The sequence below is a fragment of the Sinohyriopsis cumingii genome, chromosome 2, assembly GCF_028554795.1.
Source record: "Sinohyriopsis cumingii isolate HCF-2022 chromosome 2, ASM2855479v2, whole genome shotgun sequence".
NCBI classification, from domain to species: Eukaryota; Metazoa; Mollusca; class Bivalvia; order Unionida; family Unionidae; genus Sinohyriopsis; species Sinohyriopsis cumingii.
The window spans coordinates 104,729,116-104,746,834 of record NC_142962.1 but is presented as its reverse complement, the minus strand read 5'-3'; the positions used below and the strand labels follow the sequence as shown (position 1 = coordinate 104,746,834).

At 36.9% G+C, this 17,719-nt stretch overlaps 1 protein-coding gene across 1 annotated transcript in view; it reads left to right on the top strand.

The window, feature by feature from the left end:
• The window catches only part of LOC149805536 (uncharacterized), a 30,321-nt gene extending 15,855 nt beyond the window's left edge, over positions 1-14,466 (top strand). The window contains exons 10-14 of the mRNA XM_089950146.1: positions 3,177-4,857; positions 5,183-6,166; positions 9,858-9,949; positions 12,931-13,020; positions 13,564-14,466. Of these exons, the coding sequence (XP_089806272.1) occupies positions 3,177-4,857; positions 5,183-6,166; positions 9,858-9,949; positions 12,931-13,020; positions 13,564-13,923 (3,207 nt within the window). The 3' untranslated portion in view covers positions 13,924-14,466. The remainder of the gene's footprint in view (positions 1-3,176; positions 4,858-5,182; positions 6,167-9,857; positions 9,950-12,930; positions 13,021-13,563) is intronic.
• The last annotated feature ends 3,253 nt before the right edge of the window (positions 14,467-17,719 follow it).

Genomic DNA, 17,719 nt, shown 5'->3' with positions numbered 1-17,719 from the left:
TCATGGAGATCCAATTTTTATTTGTAATTTATAGTTGCTAGAAAATATGAATTTGATCCGTCTTTCAAAACAATATGAATCTACACCAAATCCACAAATTTATAAAGTACTAATCATTGACATTTTTGGGATAAATGTGAAGAAGATTGATACAAAATATTAAATGAATTCACAGTATTGAATTTGTATTGGATAATCAAATTTTGTAATTCCTTTTCAAAAAACTTAAAGTTATAAAAATTTTTTAAAAAAACATTAAACTCAAGAGTGATCTTATTATTGAGATCCTCATATTTGTCTTGCCTGTGCAAGCATAATGAGACACAAGTGTCTCTTCTTTCATGGCCATAATGGGGATGGTTTCAACAATGTTAATATTTGGTGTTTAAGTATTTGTAAGTCCTGCACATGGTAAATATGTCAACAATCAATGTGTGTGAGACACCAGAGTCTCATTAGCTTTGCTGATTGACATTTATTTGGTTAAAGGTCCAATGTATTCAGTATGTTAAAAAGATCCTTTGCAGTTAAATGAATTATGTAAAATCTAGATGGTAGCTACTTGGCTTTGAAATCCAATATCCCTCATTTTACTTTCTGTATCCATAGACCAAATTGGGCCAACAGCTGAGCTGTTGGAAGTGTAATTACACAGTTGCAAGTATAATCAAACAGCTAGCAAGAATTTGCTGTCCAGTCAGCTTCAATTAACTTGGATAGAATTTGAAAATCATTTGCCAGTGGATGTAATTGGGCAGGAGAAAGAGGAGGCAAGCAAAAAGATGGTGAAGGTATCAGATACGGCTCTCTTGTGCAGTGCTTGCTAAGCTTCACCTATCTTTCATCCTTCTTTTACCTTGGGACCATCTGTTTTAAAATAGTCACTCTACACAATTTGCACTTTTTCTTGCTCTCCTCCTTCTTTAACATAATGATTTTGAATAATTTAACAACTGTATATGACTTACACAACATCTTTCTTTTTGTTTACAACTGTTATATTCATTTTGCTTGATGCAGCAACTTTATAGATATGTTGTATCATTCAAGTATAACTGTTACACATTTAAATGTGAAAGCTACACTCACTGCATTGTAAGCAGTTTTTGACTGTGCTGTTTTGCCTTAATACAGTAAACTCCGTTAATAATTCAGCCAGATTTCATGAAATATTGAACATATTACTAAGCGCATTATTTTGGTCTATCAGTGTTGAATATAACATTCTGCCTTGATTATAACAAATCAATGTTTACTGCATACCAGTAGTGATATTTCTCCAATGAATAAATTTCTAATGGCATCATTGTTAGGAAAAAAGCTCTGCCATCTCTCAAATCTAGCAGTTCTATAAAAACAAAACTTTTGTCTTCCCCATCCATATGTCATGTACAGAAAGGAAAAGAACTCTTACCTAATCCCTCAACTTACAACCATGAGGTGATTACTCATCAACATTTTCTTTGCCATTTAAACTTATCCATAAAATTGTCCTACATTGCCTATAAAGTTCCTAAAAGATCTTCATTTTAATATATTCATCAATAAGTGTGGTATAAAACTGTGTTTTAAAGCTTTTGTAAAAGGAGTGGTAATCTTTGTTTTTATTCAGTGAATAGTTTTTCATATTTTTCAAAGTTTGTGAGTTACTATTTTTCTTAAATGTTAAGTTGTACTGTACTTTGTGGGTATGGAATTCTTAACCCTTCTAAATGTCACTTGTATCCCTCAAATATGAATTGCATGGATTATAGAGCTTTTAATGCTGATCTCAAACAGGAAATGGGTTTCTGTGAAATATTTTCTGTAGTACCTTGGTTTACTAAATGCAGTGGCAGATGTGATTCATCTAAGCTACGTTTTTTGTGCCCTCTCCCAATAGCAATGCTGGCCCAGTAGTGCCCCTTTTCTGGACATCTAGATAAGCACATTCTGATCTTGACCAAACGTTTTGCTGTTGTTGTTTTGGATTTAATGCCATTTCTCAGCACAAAATAGGCTAAACATGGTGGCCAGTATAACTGGTGGTGGAGGAATCTGGTGTAGTGGCCAAATTTACCCCTTGTAGCAGGGAAAGGATTGGCTGTTACACGTGGAAAACTTGGTAACAGCCAACAACCAAGTGGATGCTACTGGTAAGATTTTTCACATCCCACATTAGCGAAGCCTGAGACTCTAATCCACATTTATATAGGTGAGATATCAGCAATTGATAAAGGCTAGCACTTTAGACGACTCGGCCATCCAGGACCTGACCAAATATAAAATAATTCCGGTGACAGTGACAAGATATGTAATGTCACATCGTTGGAATTCCTCTGCAGAAGCCTAAATGTGGTGATATGGTTTGTATGAACATTAGTTCATTCAGTTGGCAGAAGTAGATGGGGGGGGGGGAGGAGGGACACCTGTTGCTTCACTTGACAATGGTAAGTCACAACTGGAGCCCAGAGGAGAAAGTACTTCATATAGACCTTTTAAAATTGAAGGCTGTAATGAAAGCCATTCATTGCTGCAGTGATCACATGTGTGGGAATGCTGCCAATCAAGAGGTCACTTTAACTGTAGATTCTTCATTTTATTTATGCAATTTGGGGACAAGCTGCTAACCTTTTTCTCTCCAGTCCCATATCCAGAGGCTTGAGCCATGGATTCTCTAGCAGTCAGCTGCAGTGGGATTAGGGAATACACTTTCCCTTCACCTGTTCTGATTCAGAGTCATTCAGAAAATCAGAAACTTGACTCGCAAAGTTATTATGGTAACAGCTCTCAGATGAACAAGTCATGGACAACTTATAGGTGAATGAAATTTTCAATCTTATGATAGATCTCCTCAGAGAAATCCCACTACAATTCAGAGATTTAATAGAAACCATTGGCTGTTATGCAGTCAACCGTTAGATCATCATGCAGAGATCACATTAGTGTGATCAGGTAAGTATTCTTGGAGAAACATAGTTAACTAAAATAAAATGATCTTTCTGTTGGAACACAATACATGTATGTTGGTTCTGTAAGATATGTAATATGACTACACTAATATTGATTCTATTCATTTGAATGTTCTCTTGATAAATTCTGTGTAAAGCAGTGAACATACTGAGGTTATGATCTGCAGTTTTCTTAGTCCCACTGACAGTACATTAGTAGTAAGCTTTGCTTTTTTCTCATTTCAGAGACCTAGTATAGCATCTCTTTATAATATTGTCCTTGTGGAAGGGAAGAAGGAATGTGATGAGGAGAAAGGAGACAGGGAGGCAGATGTGAAGGAGAATATTGTCCCTGTGGAAGGGGAGATGGAAGGTGAGGAGGAGAAAGGAGACTGGGAGGCAGATGTGAAGGAGGATATCATCCCTGTAGAAGGGGAGGAGGAAGGAGACAGAGAGGCAGGTGTAAAAGATGATATTGTTGCTTTGGAAGGGGAGATGGATGGCAAGGAAGGGAAAGTAGACAGGGAGGCAGATGTGAAGGAGAATATTGTCCCTGTGGAATGGGAGATGGATGGCAAGGAAAAGAAAGGAGACAGAGAGGCAGATGTGAAGGAGGATATTCACCTATTGGAAGTGGAGAAGGAAGGTGAGGAGGAGGAAGGAGACAGGGAGGAGGATGTGAAAGAGGATATGGTCACTGTGGAAGGGGAGAAGGGAGGCAAGGATGCAAATGTGAAGGAAGATATGACCCCTTCGGATGTGGAGAAGGAAGGCAAGGAGGAGAAATATATGAAGGAGGATATGGTCCCTATAGAATGGGAGAAGGAAGTCAGAGAGAAAGTAGAAAATGAATCAGATGTGGAGGAGGATATGGTCACTGTGGCAGTGGAGAAAGAAAGCAAGGAGGATGAAGGAGATAGAGAGGATGATGTGAAGGAGAATTTGGCCCCTGTTGAAGGAGAGAAAGAAGTGAAGGAGGAGGAAGGATACAAGGATGAGAATGTGAAGCAGGATATGGTCCCTGTGGATGGGGAGAAGGAAGAAGACAGGGAGGCAGATGTGATGGAGGAGATGGTCCATATGGAATGGGGGAAGGAAGATGAGGAGGAAGGAGACAAAGTGGAGGATTTAAATGAGTATGTGGCCCCAGTGGTAGGGGAAAAGGAAGGTATAGAGGAAGGTGACAGGGAAGAGGATGTGAAGGAATATATGGTCCCTGTGGAATGGGAAATGGAAGGCAAGGAAGTGGAAGGAGACAGGGAGGAATATGTGAAGGAAGATATTCTCCCTTTGGAATGGGAGAAGGAAGATGAGAAAGAGGAAGGAGACAAGGTGGAGAATCAAAATAAGGATATGGCCCCCAAAGAAGAGGAGACAGAAGGCATAGGGGAAGGAGACAGGGAAGAGAACGTGAAAAATGATATTGTCCCCATGGAAGAGGAGACGAATTGCAAGGAGGAGGAAAAGGACAAGCAGGATATTGTCTCTGTGGAAGGGGAGTATGTAGGTGATAAGGAAAGAGGAGACAAGGTGGATTGTCTGAATGAAGATATAGTCCATGTGGAAGAGGAGAAGGATTGCAAGAATGAGGATGGAGATAGGGAGGATGATGTGATGAAGGATATTGTCCCTGTGGAATGGGAGAAGGAAGATGAGGAGGAAAAAGGAGACAAAGTATATGATCTGAATGAGGATATGGTCCCTGAGAAAGGGGAGAAGGAAGGCAAGGATGAAGGAGACAGGGAGGAGAATGTGAAAGTTGATATTGTCCCTTTGGAAGGGGAGTATGAAAGCAAGGAGAAGCAAGGAGACATGGATGACGATGTGAAGGAGGATATGGTCCCTCTGGAATGGGATAAGTTAGGCAAGGAGGAGGAAGGAGAAATGGAGGATACCAAAGATATGAAGGAAGAAAGATCATCATCTGGTGAGTAGAGAATGCCATAAAGTGCCAGATAAATTGGCAATGCTTTTATCTATGTGTAGAGAATGTCATAGAGTGCAGATAACTTGGAAATGCTTTTATATGTGGGTAGAAAATGTCATAGAATGCCAAGTAACTTGGAAATGCTTTTGTTTTAACCTAACTTTAGTACATTCTCCCTTTCTTTTCAGCAATGCTATCATGTTTTGTCATAATAAAAACATTGTAATTTTCATGTTAAACACTTGTTTTACTGTTTTATGACACACTATTTCTTGGTTTGCAGGCAATATTTGTATCATGTTTTCATTATTCTGTATCTGAACAGATGCTGATATAGAAGAGAACTTGAAGATGGACATAATCAGGTATAGCCATTCTCTTGAGGCTTCCATGACCAATGATTCTGGATCAGTTGGCAGTGCATTAAATGGTGTGGAACCATCCCAAAGTCCTGTCCACATTTCCCCTCACATCAGCTTATCTGTACTAGCTGAAAATACACTAACAAAAGATGCAAGTGTAATCTACAACTTGATTCCCAATGGTGTTGCAGTATGGGAGACAGAAGATACTGATGGGTCCAGCAAGGAGAGTCATATTGCTAATGGAGAGATGCATAAATCAAAAGTCACTGAACATGTAGAATATATGAATGGACCAATTGCCAGTGGTTATCTTGGAAGTGGCGATACAAGCTCCAAGGAGCCAGTGGAACTGGAGGCAGCTACCAGCAGCATTCTGTTGTCTTCTTCTAGTTACAAACATTTAGGTACTGGGGAACAGGTCATTTCAGATGTTACATCTGGAACCAACACCTCATGTGTCAGTGAGACTGGTTCTTCAGGTTTTTCACAAGATTTATCTCAAAATATGCTGTACCAATCCAGTGAAGAGTCTGAGAAAGTTAAAGATTTAGATGTACCAGTCAACTCTAGTCAGTCCAATGTTTCAGATGATACAGGAATATCTACACAAGGAACTGGAAGTATGGACTCAGCCACTGTTGGAAACAATGAAATTCCACTTAGAGCTGGAAATGATGAAGATATATCTACTTCATTCAATGTGCAGTACATGAAACCATCAGAGTTTGAAGATCCACAGCCAGTGAGGTCACGTAAAGAGATCTGGAGAGAGGGGCAGAGAAAATCCATCTTGACTCTAGCACCAAGATATCACTCAACTTCCAGTGAATGCTCACTTGAGTCTTGTCTCAATCTGTTCACTTCTCCAGAACTTTTGACTGGAAACAATAAGTTCGGCTGCAAGAATTGCACAAAGCTTAAGAAGAAGTTAAATCCTAATACAGGTAAGCGTTTTTCTCCCATCTACCACCAGCTTTTGGTTTTTTTCTTGTATTTCCCATCCGCTGTTTTTATATATGTAATTCTTTTGTCCTTATCTATCCCCTATTTTTATTTGTACTTCTTTTATCCTTACCCCATCCCATTATTATATATGTACTTCTTGTATCCTTACCCCATCATCAGTGTTTCATATTCGTAACTGTTTTACAAATACTTGTTATCTGTATCATATATCCATATGAGTGTCCATTACTCAGTTCTCCATATAACTGAACTCTTCCACACCAATTGAGGAAGAATTGGTAGAATGCTTTGGAAGGCTGAGTGAGGTGGGGACAGTGATGGTATGAGATCCTGGATGCAGCCTTCTAAGAGAGGTGGGGATGGTGTCAAAGGTTACATTTTCAGAGGAAGTATTGACTTTGCCTTGAAACCTAAACACCATGTACATCAATTCAGTGAGAGGGATATATTTTGGTATGATGTTGGTATGAAGTTTCCGAGGGGGGGGGGCAATTAAATGACACTGAAGGATTAAAATCTTGAATGTTGCCCAGGGAGATGGGTTGAGAGTGGGTGGTAGTTGGAAGGTTGTGTTAAAAAGTTAAGAAATCTGGACATTTTTTATAGCTTTCATCTTTATTGTAATTTTTCTAAAACACCATGGGACTTTGTGGTCTTGACCTGGTGTGCATGTATGCATTGGGGTCCATATACATATATAAAGTCACTTCATTTGATCTTAACTCAGTAACTTAGGTAATTGACGCTAGTCAGATATAGGGATCTGATACTTACGGAATATGGAGCCTTGATAAATATGGGTTATAGAGACTTGTTACCCGTGGGCTATAATGACCTGACACCAATGGGTTATAATGACGTGATACCCATGAGATATAGAGATCTGATGCTCATGGGTTATTTAGACCTGATACCAATGGGATTTATAAATCCGATAAACATTGGGTATAGATAACTAATACCTATGAGATACAGAGACTTGATACCCATAGTCTTGAGAGACTTGATACCATGATATTTAGAGACTTGGTACCCATGGGATATAGAGATCTGATGCCCATGGGATATAGAGATCTGATGCCCATGGGATATAGAGACTTGATACCCATGGGATATAGAGACCTGATTCCCATGGGATATAGAGACCTGATGCCCATGGGATATAGAGACCTGATGCCCATGGGATATAGAGACTTGATACCCATGGGATATAGAGACTTGACACCCATGGGATATAGACTTGATACCCATGGACTATAGAGACCTGATGCCCATGGGATATACAGAACGGATGTTCATGGGATATACAGACCTGATTCCCATGGGATATAGATGCCTGATGCCCATGGGATATAGACACCTGATGCCCATGGGATATGGAGACTTGATACCCATAAGATATAGAGACCTAATGCCCATAGAATATAGAGACCTGATGCCCATGTGATATATAGACCTGATGCCCATGGGATATAGAGATTTGATACCCATGGGATATAGAGACTTAATACCCATGGGATATAGAGACTTGATACCCATAGGATATAGAGTCTTGATACCCATGGGATATAGAGACTTAATACCCATGGGATATAGAGACTTGATACCCATAGGATATAGAGTCTTGATACCCATGGGATATAGAGACATGATGCCCAAGGGATATAGAGACTTGATACCCATGGGATATAGAGACTTGATACCCATGCAGTGTATGAAACTTGCCAAAAGATCCTGCAATCATACAGAATCAGTAACCTGAAAATACTAATGGTCCATTCTGTAAGTAACTGGTCCTCAATTTCATCAGACAGTGTAGTCAGTGACTCAATGGTAAATTCAGGTAGACATGAATATTAGCCTTTAATAAAGACCTTTATATAATGAAACATGGAGTATGATGAAAAACAGAGAATATTAATATCATATGTAAAATGTATTACATTTTATTAAATTCAGCACAACGTGGCCACTATTTACTGTCCAGGACAATGATACTCACTGTCCAGCTGATGTAGGTCAATACACAAGTTATTCAGAGTCATCATAATATGGCCATTGATGGCCAGTCTGAATATAGTCCGAATAAAAAAGCTGGATCCTCTTCCATTGACTTGTCATTGAGGACAGTTATGAGGACTAGACCCAACCTTTTAATGTACAGCTGCTTATGAAATTGGGTCTGTGGAAAGCAGTGTAGTGCAGAAAGAGGAACCGTATTAAAGGCATATAGTCCGAATAAAAAAGCTGGATCCTCTTCCATTGACTTGTCATTGAGGACAGTTATGAGGACTAGACCCAACCTTTTAATGTACAGCTGCTCATGAAATTGGGTCTGTGGAAAGCAGTGTATTGCAGAAAGAGGAACCGTATTAAAGGCATTCACATCTGTAGATTGCAGCTTATAGTATTTTCAACTCAGCATGTTGAATGATATCTGTATTGTAATTAACATCATTGCCTTGAAATATAGATAAATTTACGTATATCAAACATCATCTGCATCATGTAATTTTCTTGAAACTAATTTACATTGTTATTTCATTTATGTTTGTAATGTAATTGTCTAATGAGTAGACCAGGATTGTTTACCTTGGTTTGCGATGGCTCCCATAACATTTTAGTCCTGCATAAAAAATGAACATTTCTGTAATTCCAGCAGCAACATGGCTAATTACATAATTATACCCAGATCACTCTGTTTCAGGATATATTAAACAAAATAGTGTTTCTCTGTATGTTGATACAAATATTGTTGAAAGAAATTGGTAATTTCAGCTTCATTTAGAGAAGATCACAGGATAATTCATTGAGCTACAGTCTCAGATATCATTCATGATCTTGAGGTGAACAAACTATAATATTATTGTCATCAAGTCATGCATTCTGTTTACATATTTTAAGTGAATTATGCAACTCAACTATCAATTTTGTTTCACATTATTCTGTTAGTTTTGAATAGTGTTTTCCCATTGTTTTTATTTGGTCTTTAGCCTCTGTTGGCATCAAGGCATATCTCAACATGTTCATCTAGGGAACTGGAAGTAGTAGATGTCATGAAACATCACATAGATGCAGAAGAGACTTTATTTGGAGTCATAAGCATCTAGCAAACATAGATTAAACATGAGTTATTTAGCTTCTCATGTCACCAAGACTTATGAGTGATCCTCAGAAAGAATTGTTATTTATTTTTTCACTTTTTTAAAAATATTTCTTTTAACATAATGAAAAAATAAATAAGTCAAAAAAATTTCAACAGACGGACTGGCTGCTCATTTTTGGCACCAATATGCAGTGAAATTGGCTGGCATTGGACCAGCAGGCAGGCAACAATTTTGTGTGTTGTATCCATGGGATTTATTTGGAAATGTTTGTAGATGTGCACCATATTCCAGTAATTTTCATCTCTCCACCATGATGAAAGGGCAGAGGGATATGGGGTTGAAATGTATACAAACTCCATGCTTGTGTTGTCAGGAAAGTGTTGTAAATAATTTGAATATCATGAGGATTACCATTGCATGTAGATGTGCTGCTCTTGCTATCTACTACATGCTAACTTTTTGAGAGAAAAAGATCCAAAACTGTATGTCATTTTTTAAAAGAACTAATTTAATTAGGTTATACAAAATTGGATCACAGATGTTCTTAATTATTTTCATACAGAGATAAAAACAGTCTACTCAGATGCCAGCAAGAAGTACCTAATAATCCAGCCACCAGCTGTACTGACCCTGCATTTGAAACGCTTTGAACAGGTAGGTTGCTGACTTTAATAGGCAGTGTAGATATTTTAAAATCCTTTGTCTGTCCATTCATCATTCTATCACCTTATCTCCACTTAAACTTCTAAATGGAAATTCCCCAGACTTGGTATCCATTTCTTAGGTTTCTTGGAAAGGCTCAAAAGTCCAGGATTGTACACATGCTTTTGGCAGGCCCTGAATGTCCATGCATCTGTCCATTAACTTGGAAAGGCTCAAAAGTCCAGGATTGTACACATGCTTTTGGCAGACCCTGAATGTCCATGCATCTGTCCATTAACTTGGAGAGGCTCAAAAAGTCCAGGATTATACACATGCTTTTGGCAGGCCCTGAATGTCCATGCATCTGTCCATTAACTTGGAGAGGCTCAAAAAGTCCAGGATTATACACATGCTTTTGGCAGGCCCTGAATGTCCATGCATCTGTCCATTAACTTGGAGAGGCTCAAAAAGTCCAGGATTATACACATGCTTTTGGCAGACCCTGAATGTCCATGCATCTGTCCATTAACTTGGAGAGGCTCAAAAGTCTAGGATTGTACACATGCTTTTGGCAGACCCTGAATGTCCATGCATCTGTCCATTAACTTGGAGAGGCTCAAAAAGTCTAGGATTATACACATGCTTTTGGCAGGCCCTGAATGTCCATGCATCTGTCCATTAACTTGGAGAGGCTCAAAAAGTCCAGGATTGTACACATGCTTTTGACAGGCCCTGAATGTCCATGCATCTGTCCATTAACTTGGAGAGGCTCAAAAAGTCTAGGATTGTACACATGCTTTTGGCAGGCCCTGAATGTCCATGCATCTGTCCATTAACTTGGAGAGGCTCAAAAAGTCCAGGATTGTACACATGCTTTTGGCAGGCCCTGAATGTCCATGCATCTGTCCATTAACTTGGAGAGGCTCAAAAAGTCCAGGATTGTACACATGCTTTTGGCAGGCCCTGAATGTCCATGCATCTGTCCATTAACTTGGAGAGGCTCAAAAAGTCCAGGATTGTACACATGCTTTTGGCAGACCCTGAATGTCAGTGCATCTGTCCATTAACTTGGAGAGGCTCAAAAAGTCCAGGATTGTACACATGCTTTTGGCAGACCCTGAATGTCAGTGCATCTGTCCATTAACTTGGAGAGGCTCAAAAAGTCCAGGATTGTACACATGCTTTTGGCAGGCCCTGAATGTCCATGCATCTGTCCATTAACTTGGAGAGGCTCAAAAAGTCCAGGATTGTACACAGGCTTTTGGCAGGCCCTGAATGTCCATGCATCTGTCCATTAACTTGGAGAGGCTCAAAAAGTCTAGGATTGTACACATGCTTTTGGCAGACCCTGAATGTCCATGCATCTGTCCATTAACTTGGAGAGGCTCAAAAAGTCTAGGATTGTACACATGCTTTTGGCAGACCCTGAATGTCCATGCATCTGTCCATTAACTTGGAGAGGCTCAAAAAGTCCAGGATTGTACACATGCTTTTGGCAGGCCCTGAATGTCCATGCATCTGTCCATTAACTTGGAGAGGCTCAAAAAGTCCAGGATTGTACACAGGCTTTTGGCAGGCCCTGAATGTCCATGCATCTGTCCATTAACTTGGAGAGGCTCAAAAAGTCTAGGATTGTACACATGCTTTTGGCAGGCCCTGAATGTCCATGCATCTGTCCATTAACTTGGAGAGGCTCAAAAAGTCCAGGATTGTACACATGCTTTTGGCAGGCCCTGAATGTCCATGCATCTGTCCATTAACTTGGAGAGGCTCAAAAAGTCTAGGATTGTACACATGCTTTTGGCAGACCCTGAATGTCCATGCATCTGTCCATTAACTTGGAGAGGCTCAAAAAGTCCAGGATTGTACACATGCTTTTGGCAGGCCCTGAATGTCCATGCATCTGTCCATTAACTTTTTTTTCTCACATGATAGCTTAAGATATGCAACACCTACCTGTGTAAGTTAACAGGAAAGTTTTTCTTGATGAAGAAATAAAAAAATATTATTATTTTGGGGGTCAAAAGGTCAACAATCCAGGTCACAGACTGAAAGAAAAGAAATCATTTCTTCATAAATAACAGTTCTATATCACAGACCTAGTGCAGACTTTGTGGATGACTTGTAATTGGGGTATGGAAAAAGCCTATTCACCTTGACATCAAAAGGCTACAAAAGAAGAAAAATTATTTATGCATAATACATGAGTTTTTTTTAAACTGCATATGAGGTGATTAAAGCTGGTAAACCTTACTCTGATTTTGAGGTAGCTTGTAACATTCCTGTTGTGTGGTGGGGCCTGTTATGTGTAAAGCCATTATATATGAATCGTGTTGTGTGAATTTCACTTGAGACTCAGACAATAGTGTATCACACTTAAGACTCAGACATTATTGTATCACACTTAAGACTCAGAAAATAGTGTATCAAACTTAAGACTCAGACAATAGTGTATCACATGAGACGTGGACAATAGTGTATCACACTTAAGACTCAGACAATAGTGTATCACATGTGAGAATTTGACAATAGTATATTACATGTGAGACTTAGACAATAGTGTATCACATTTGAGACCCAGACAATAGTGTATCACATGTGAGGTTCAGACAATAGTGTATCACATTTGAGATTCAAACTATCGATACAGCTTAGTGTTAAGAGAAGGGGTGTTTTTTGCTGACTCAGCATTATCTAAGTAGGTTGAATATGTCTTCTATTTCTTCTTCATTTAGTGTATTGTCAGTGAGAAAATGACAAAAAATGACAAAAATTATCAGTTTAAAGCTGTTCAGTTTACTGAAATGCCACAATTTTATTGGTGCTAAAATATTGTTTAACAAAATGTATACATTAGTACTTGGCTGGTGGATCTGGCAGCATCACCTCAAAGTTACAAGTTAAACAAAATTAAAGGCAAGACATTGTCCTCAGCAGAGGTCTTGTTTATTTGGCAGTTTCTAAGTGATACCTGTATCATTTTGTGATTGTAGCTTGAAATCAAGAACATCAACAAGCTGGACTGCCATGTGGATTTTCCTTTTGTCCTGGATCTGTCTCCATATTGCAGTGCTCTTTGCCAGGTAAGTAGGGGGTTGTGGCTTTTTATGTCCTCATTGCAAGTACAGCAGAGGCATTTTGAAATGTTCATTTATATACATTCCCACACATTCCTTTTGTGCTAGTAACCTGTTAGCATGTTGAAAGAAAAACCAATTTATGTATCTTTGGATGAGATGTTTAAGTATTTAAGCCACCTAAATAATTGTTGCCTTTTTATAATCAATCATTTGTATTTGGTACATAGACATTTCGGTCAAAACCTTTGCCTGAGTTTACCAATATGACTTGACCTTGGCAAATACTGTGCATTTTGTCTTACATGACACATAAGTATGGCAAGACTATTGGAAATCTCTGTTAGAGTTGGCACTGAGACAAGAAAATCCCAATTTAGGGTTTATATTATTTGTATTTTTCTGAAAGATGTCACTCATACAAAATGCATATAAACATAGAAAACAATCTTTTCACTTTCCTTGACTTGTTCAGTTTTAGTTTCATAAATTCTTCCAATCTTCAATTTTAAAAGTAGGATTTTCAGCTCTGGCTGTTTCTTCTTGCAGAATGTAAAACCAGGCCAGAAGAAAATCTTGTATTCTCTTTACGGAGTGGTTGAGCACAAAGGAGGTTTGAAGGGTGGCCACTACACAGCATATGTTAAAGTCCGGCCCAGTATCAACTCCCTGACCAACTTCCTCAGTACTAATCAGGTTTCTGTTAAGGAATACCTTGACCAGTACACAGAGAATGTCCTCCAAATGGGTGATAAGATGGTAGAAGAGATGGAAGAAGATAATGTTAGTGAGATCATGGTACCACCAGGCCAGTGGTTCCACATCAGTGATGACCATGTTAGCAAAGTAACAGAAGCCGCTGTCAAACATGCACAGGCATATATGTTATTTTATGAAAGAATATATTAGAGATTCAATTGAATTTGGTTGATTGTTGATGATATAATTTTTAAGTTTAGTTTAATAATGAAGTATTATAATTCTGCTTATTTTATTCATGTGATTTCATGGTATAAAGAAAATTATAGTTGTTAAGAAAGAATTTTCTATGCATATGCTGTATTGTGTATAACCATCTCATTTTATCCCAGGAACAAAGAAATTACAGTAAAATTAGGATAACAGGTACCTATGTAAAAATAAAATGTACATATATGCCTTCCTATTTCTGTAGTCAATATAAGCACCTATATAATATATGAAAAGTAAAGTACATCTCTTGTGTTTGAAATTCTTCTCGTCTAATAGAGAGAAAATGTGTCAATTTCATATCTATTTATAGATGGATAGTGTTCTTATTGAAATATTTCATAAAAGGGACCCAAAGTTCACTTTTTATGTTTAAAGCATATGTTCTTCATATCTTCTTATTTTGGAGATTTGGCCTGTTAGTGTAATTGGCCTTTATTAATGTGAAATCCAAGTATTTACCTTTATGGTTTTGATTGTACAGTATTTAATTTATTTACTTCAAAGGATGGAATATTCTTTATAGCACATTTTTATATTGGGTCTTGCTTATATATATATATATATATATATTGATCTATAAACTTAATTACTCACCCAACCAGTCCATTCAGTATTTGATCTACAAAGTGAGTCTTCAGTTACTCAACCAATACAGTATACCCATTCTCAGAGTTTAAAATCCAGCTTAAGTTGAAATTGTCAAGTTGATGCATTTTGCATTAGAAAGTAGACTTATGCTTCTATAAGATGGATTCATTTATATTGCAGTAATTTGTTAAAATGCAAGTAAAACTAACAAAAAGAACTAATATCAATATGTTAAAATGAATTGCTAAGTGTAAATATCAAAACTTTAGAAAGTATTTTCTCTCCACAAAATTCCCTAACAATAAATGCCTAATGGAAATAAACATATAACTTTCACAGATCTTTGAAATAAACATACAACCTTCACAAATTGTAAAAATAGTGCCTATAACTTTCTATCATTCTCTCTATTTAGAAGTCTATGCTTTCAGTAATTCTATTTTTAAAGTCTATGCTTTCAAAAATTCTGTGTATTTAAAAGTCTATGCTTTCAATAATTCTGTGTATTTAAAAGTCTATGCTTTCAATAATTCTTTGTATTTAAAAGTCTATGCTTTCAATAATTCTTTGTATTTAAAAGCCTATGCTTTCAATAATTCTTTGTATTTAAAAGTCTGTGCTTTCAATAATTCGGTGTATTTAAAAGTCTATGCTTTCAATAATTCGGTGTATTTAAAAGTCTATGCTTTCAATAATTCGGTGTATTTAAAAGTCTATGCTTTCAATAATTTTGTGTATTTAAAAGTCTATGCTTTCAATAATTCTTTGTATTTAAAAGTCTATGCTTTCAATAATTCTTTGTATTTAAAAGCCTATGCTTTCAATAATTCTTTGTATTTAAAAGTCTGTGCTTTCAATAATTCGGTGTATTTAAAAGTCTATGCTTTCAATAATTCGGTGTATTTAAAAGTCTATGCTTTCAATAATTCGGTGTATTTAAAAGTCTATGCTTTCAATAATTCTGTGTATTTAAAAGTCTATGCTTCATTTGTAAACATGTGGTAAGCATGAGTAGGATTTATTGTAGAAATATTGTCTTTTGCAGTTTCATTTAGGTAAGGATGACATGTCAGTAAAATTTGTACATATTTTATCAATTTAAAACCAAATGTGGACATTCCTGAGAAAAAATAAGTATTGGGAATACATCAACACGAAACAATTACTGCAGACATTAGAATTTCATCTTCACTTCACTACCCTTCACTTCACTACCCTTCATAGTTACCCATAAATCAAGTCATAGATCAAGCAACATACACCTTGATATTCCATTGCATAATGTGCCATCAAGTCAGGGTCTGTTTTGTTTGTTTTGCTGATTGCTCCTAATAAACAACCTGGACTTGGATATGCCGGCTCATTATGCATTGGCATATCTGTGTCTGTGCAGTTAGCAGTTGGACTCAACTTATAAGCAAGTATATAGGGAATATTTTGCAATTTCAGAAGGCAATGAGAATAAAAGTGCATTCTCCCAGTTCATTTGCAGGCCAATAAAGAGAGAGACAAATAAAGGTCAAATAAGCATAGCACCTTTTTTTAAAATAATATGTGATTCGAGTTCCTATTGGTATACATAACTCAATTTCAGTGCATCGATGAATACTGTCATTAAAGTTCATATATATATATATATATATATATATATATATATAAATGACTCCATTTTGGTCAACCAATGAATACTGTCATTAAAATTCTTATTGTATATATAACTCCATTTCAGTCCATCAATGAATGCTGTTATGCAAAACTCCATTTTAGTCCATCATTGAATGTCATTAAAGTTCTTATTGAGATATATAACTCCATTTAAGATTTCCAAAACATTAAAACCTTGTATTAAAAGTTTGCTTCATATCACCTTTATTTTCATTGATCTCTTATGACACCAGTTCCATTGTGTGAGCATTGATTTTTCAAGGCATGTTTGACCTATACTGTCATATATGGGTAATCTATGGTTTACACGGGTATGTTTGAAATTAGGTCAGTCACATTATAATTGGATCATTCAGGCAAATGTATAATTTGTAAATCTTTATTGGGTCAAAAAAACAGTAATTTGGTACAAGGCTTTGCATTATGAAGTTCAAGGTCATATTTGATTTTATCCATTTTCTTCCAAAATTATATGGAGATATGGCCTTGTTATTCAGAACTACACCCCTATATCATTATATTGGTTGGGACGTCAGTGTCATATGAACACATTAATAGTTGTTTCCTCCTTTGTTCTTTTCTCTTTCCCTTCTCTTCCATGCATTCTTATTTCCATCTTCTGCCTATTTCTCTTTGTCTATTTTGAATTTCTATCTCTCTTACCTATTTCTTATTCATTTCTCCTTACCCTATCCTGTGTTACTTTTTCTCTTTCTTTTGTCCTATCTCTTACCTTCAGTTATTCATTTTTCATCTATCCCATTTTTCACATCTCTTCATTTCTCCCCACATCAGTTGCTCATGGCTGAATTATTGAGAATTCTTTCTTTCACATCTTCATTTCACTCACATTATCTCCTTTTCTATTGCTCTCTCTCTCTCTCTCTCTCTCTCTCAATTTATCTTGCTCTCTGGCACATTTGTTGTGCATTTCTCTAAACTCTATGATGTCTTATTTCAGTTTTATATGTCTACCACAAAGCTTGTTCTAACAGATCTGTTGTCAAAAACATAACATTTTTTTGTCCAAACATGAAAACTAATGGTTAAAGAGAAAAGTTGAAATAATATTAAGTTATTTGTTCTTTTTCTGTATGCATAAACTCCATTCCAGGTATGGTCATCTGGAGACAATTTGTTTCCACCAAGGTTTACAAGAACTGCATGTGTACTAGGGCATGCAGGTAATGTTTACAAGAACTTCAGATTTGATAGGCTGTGTAGGTTAAATGGAACTTTGGAACAATTAAGTTCACTCAATGGAAACAGGCATCAAAGAAAGCCAATACAAATATAGGAGATTGGGAAGAAATCTTTTTCTATTAAAGTCTTACAAATTCATAAATTGTAATGGAGTTATGTGTGCAAAATGGACATTAAATGGATATCAGTGCATCTTTGGATTACAAGAATGGACCTTTTTAAAAGTTGTGAAGTTGTATTTAATTTTAGATAGTTGTGATATTGTGCAGTTATTTTC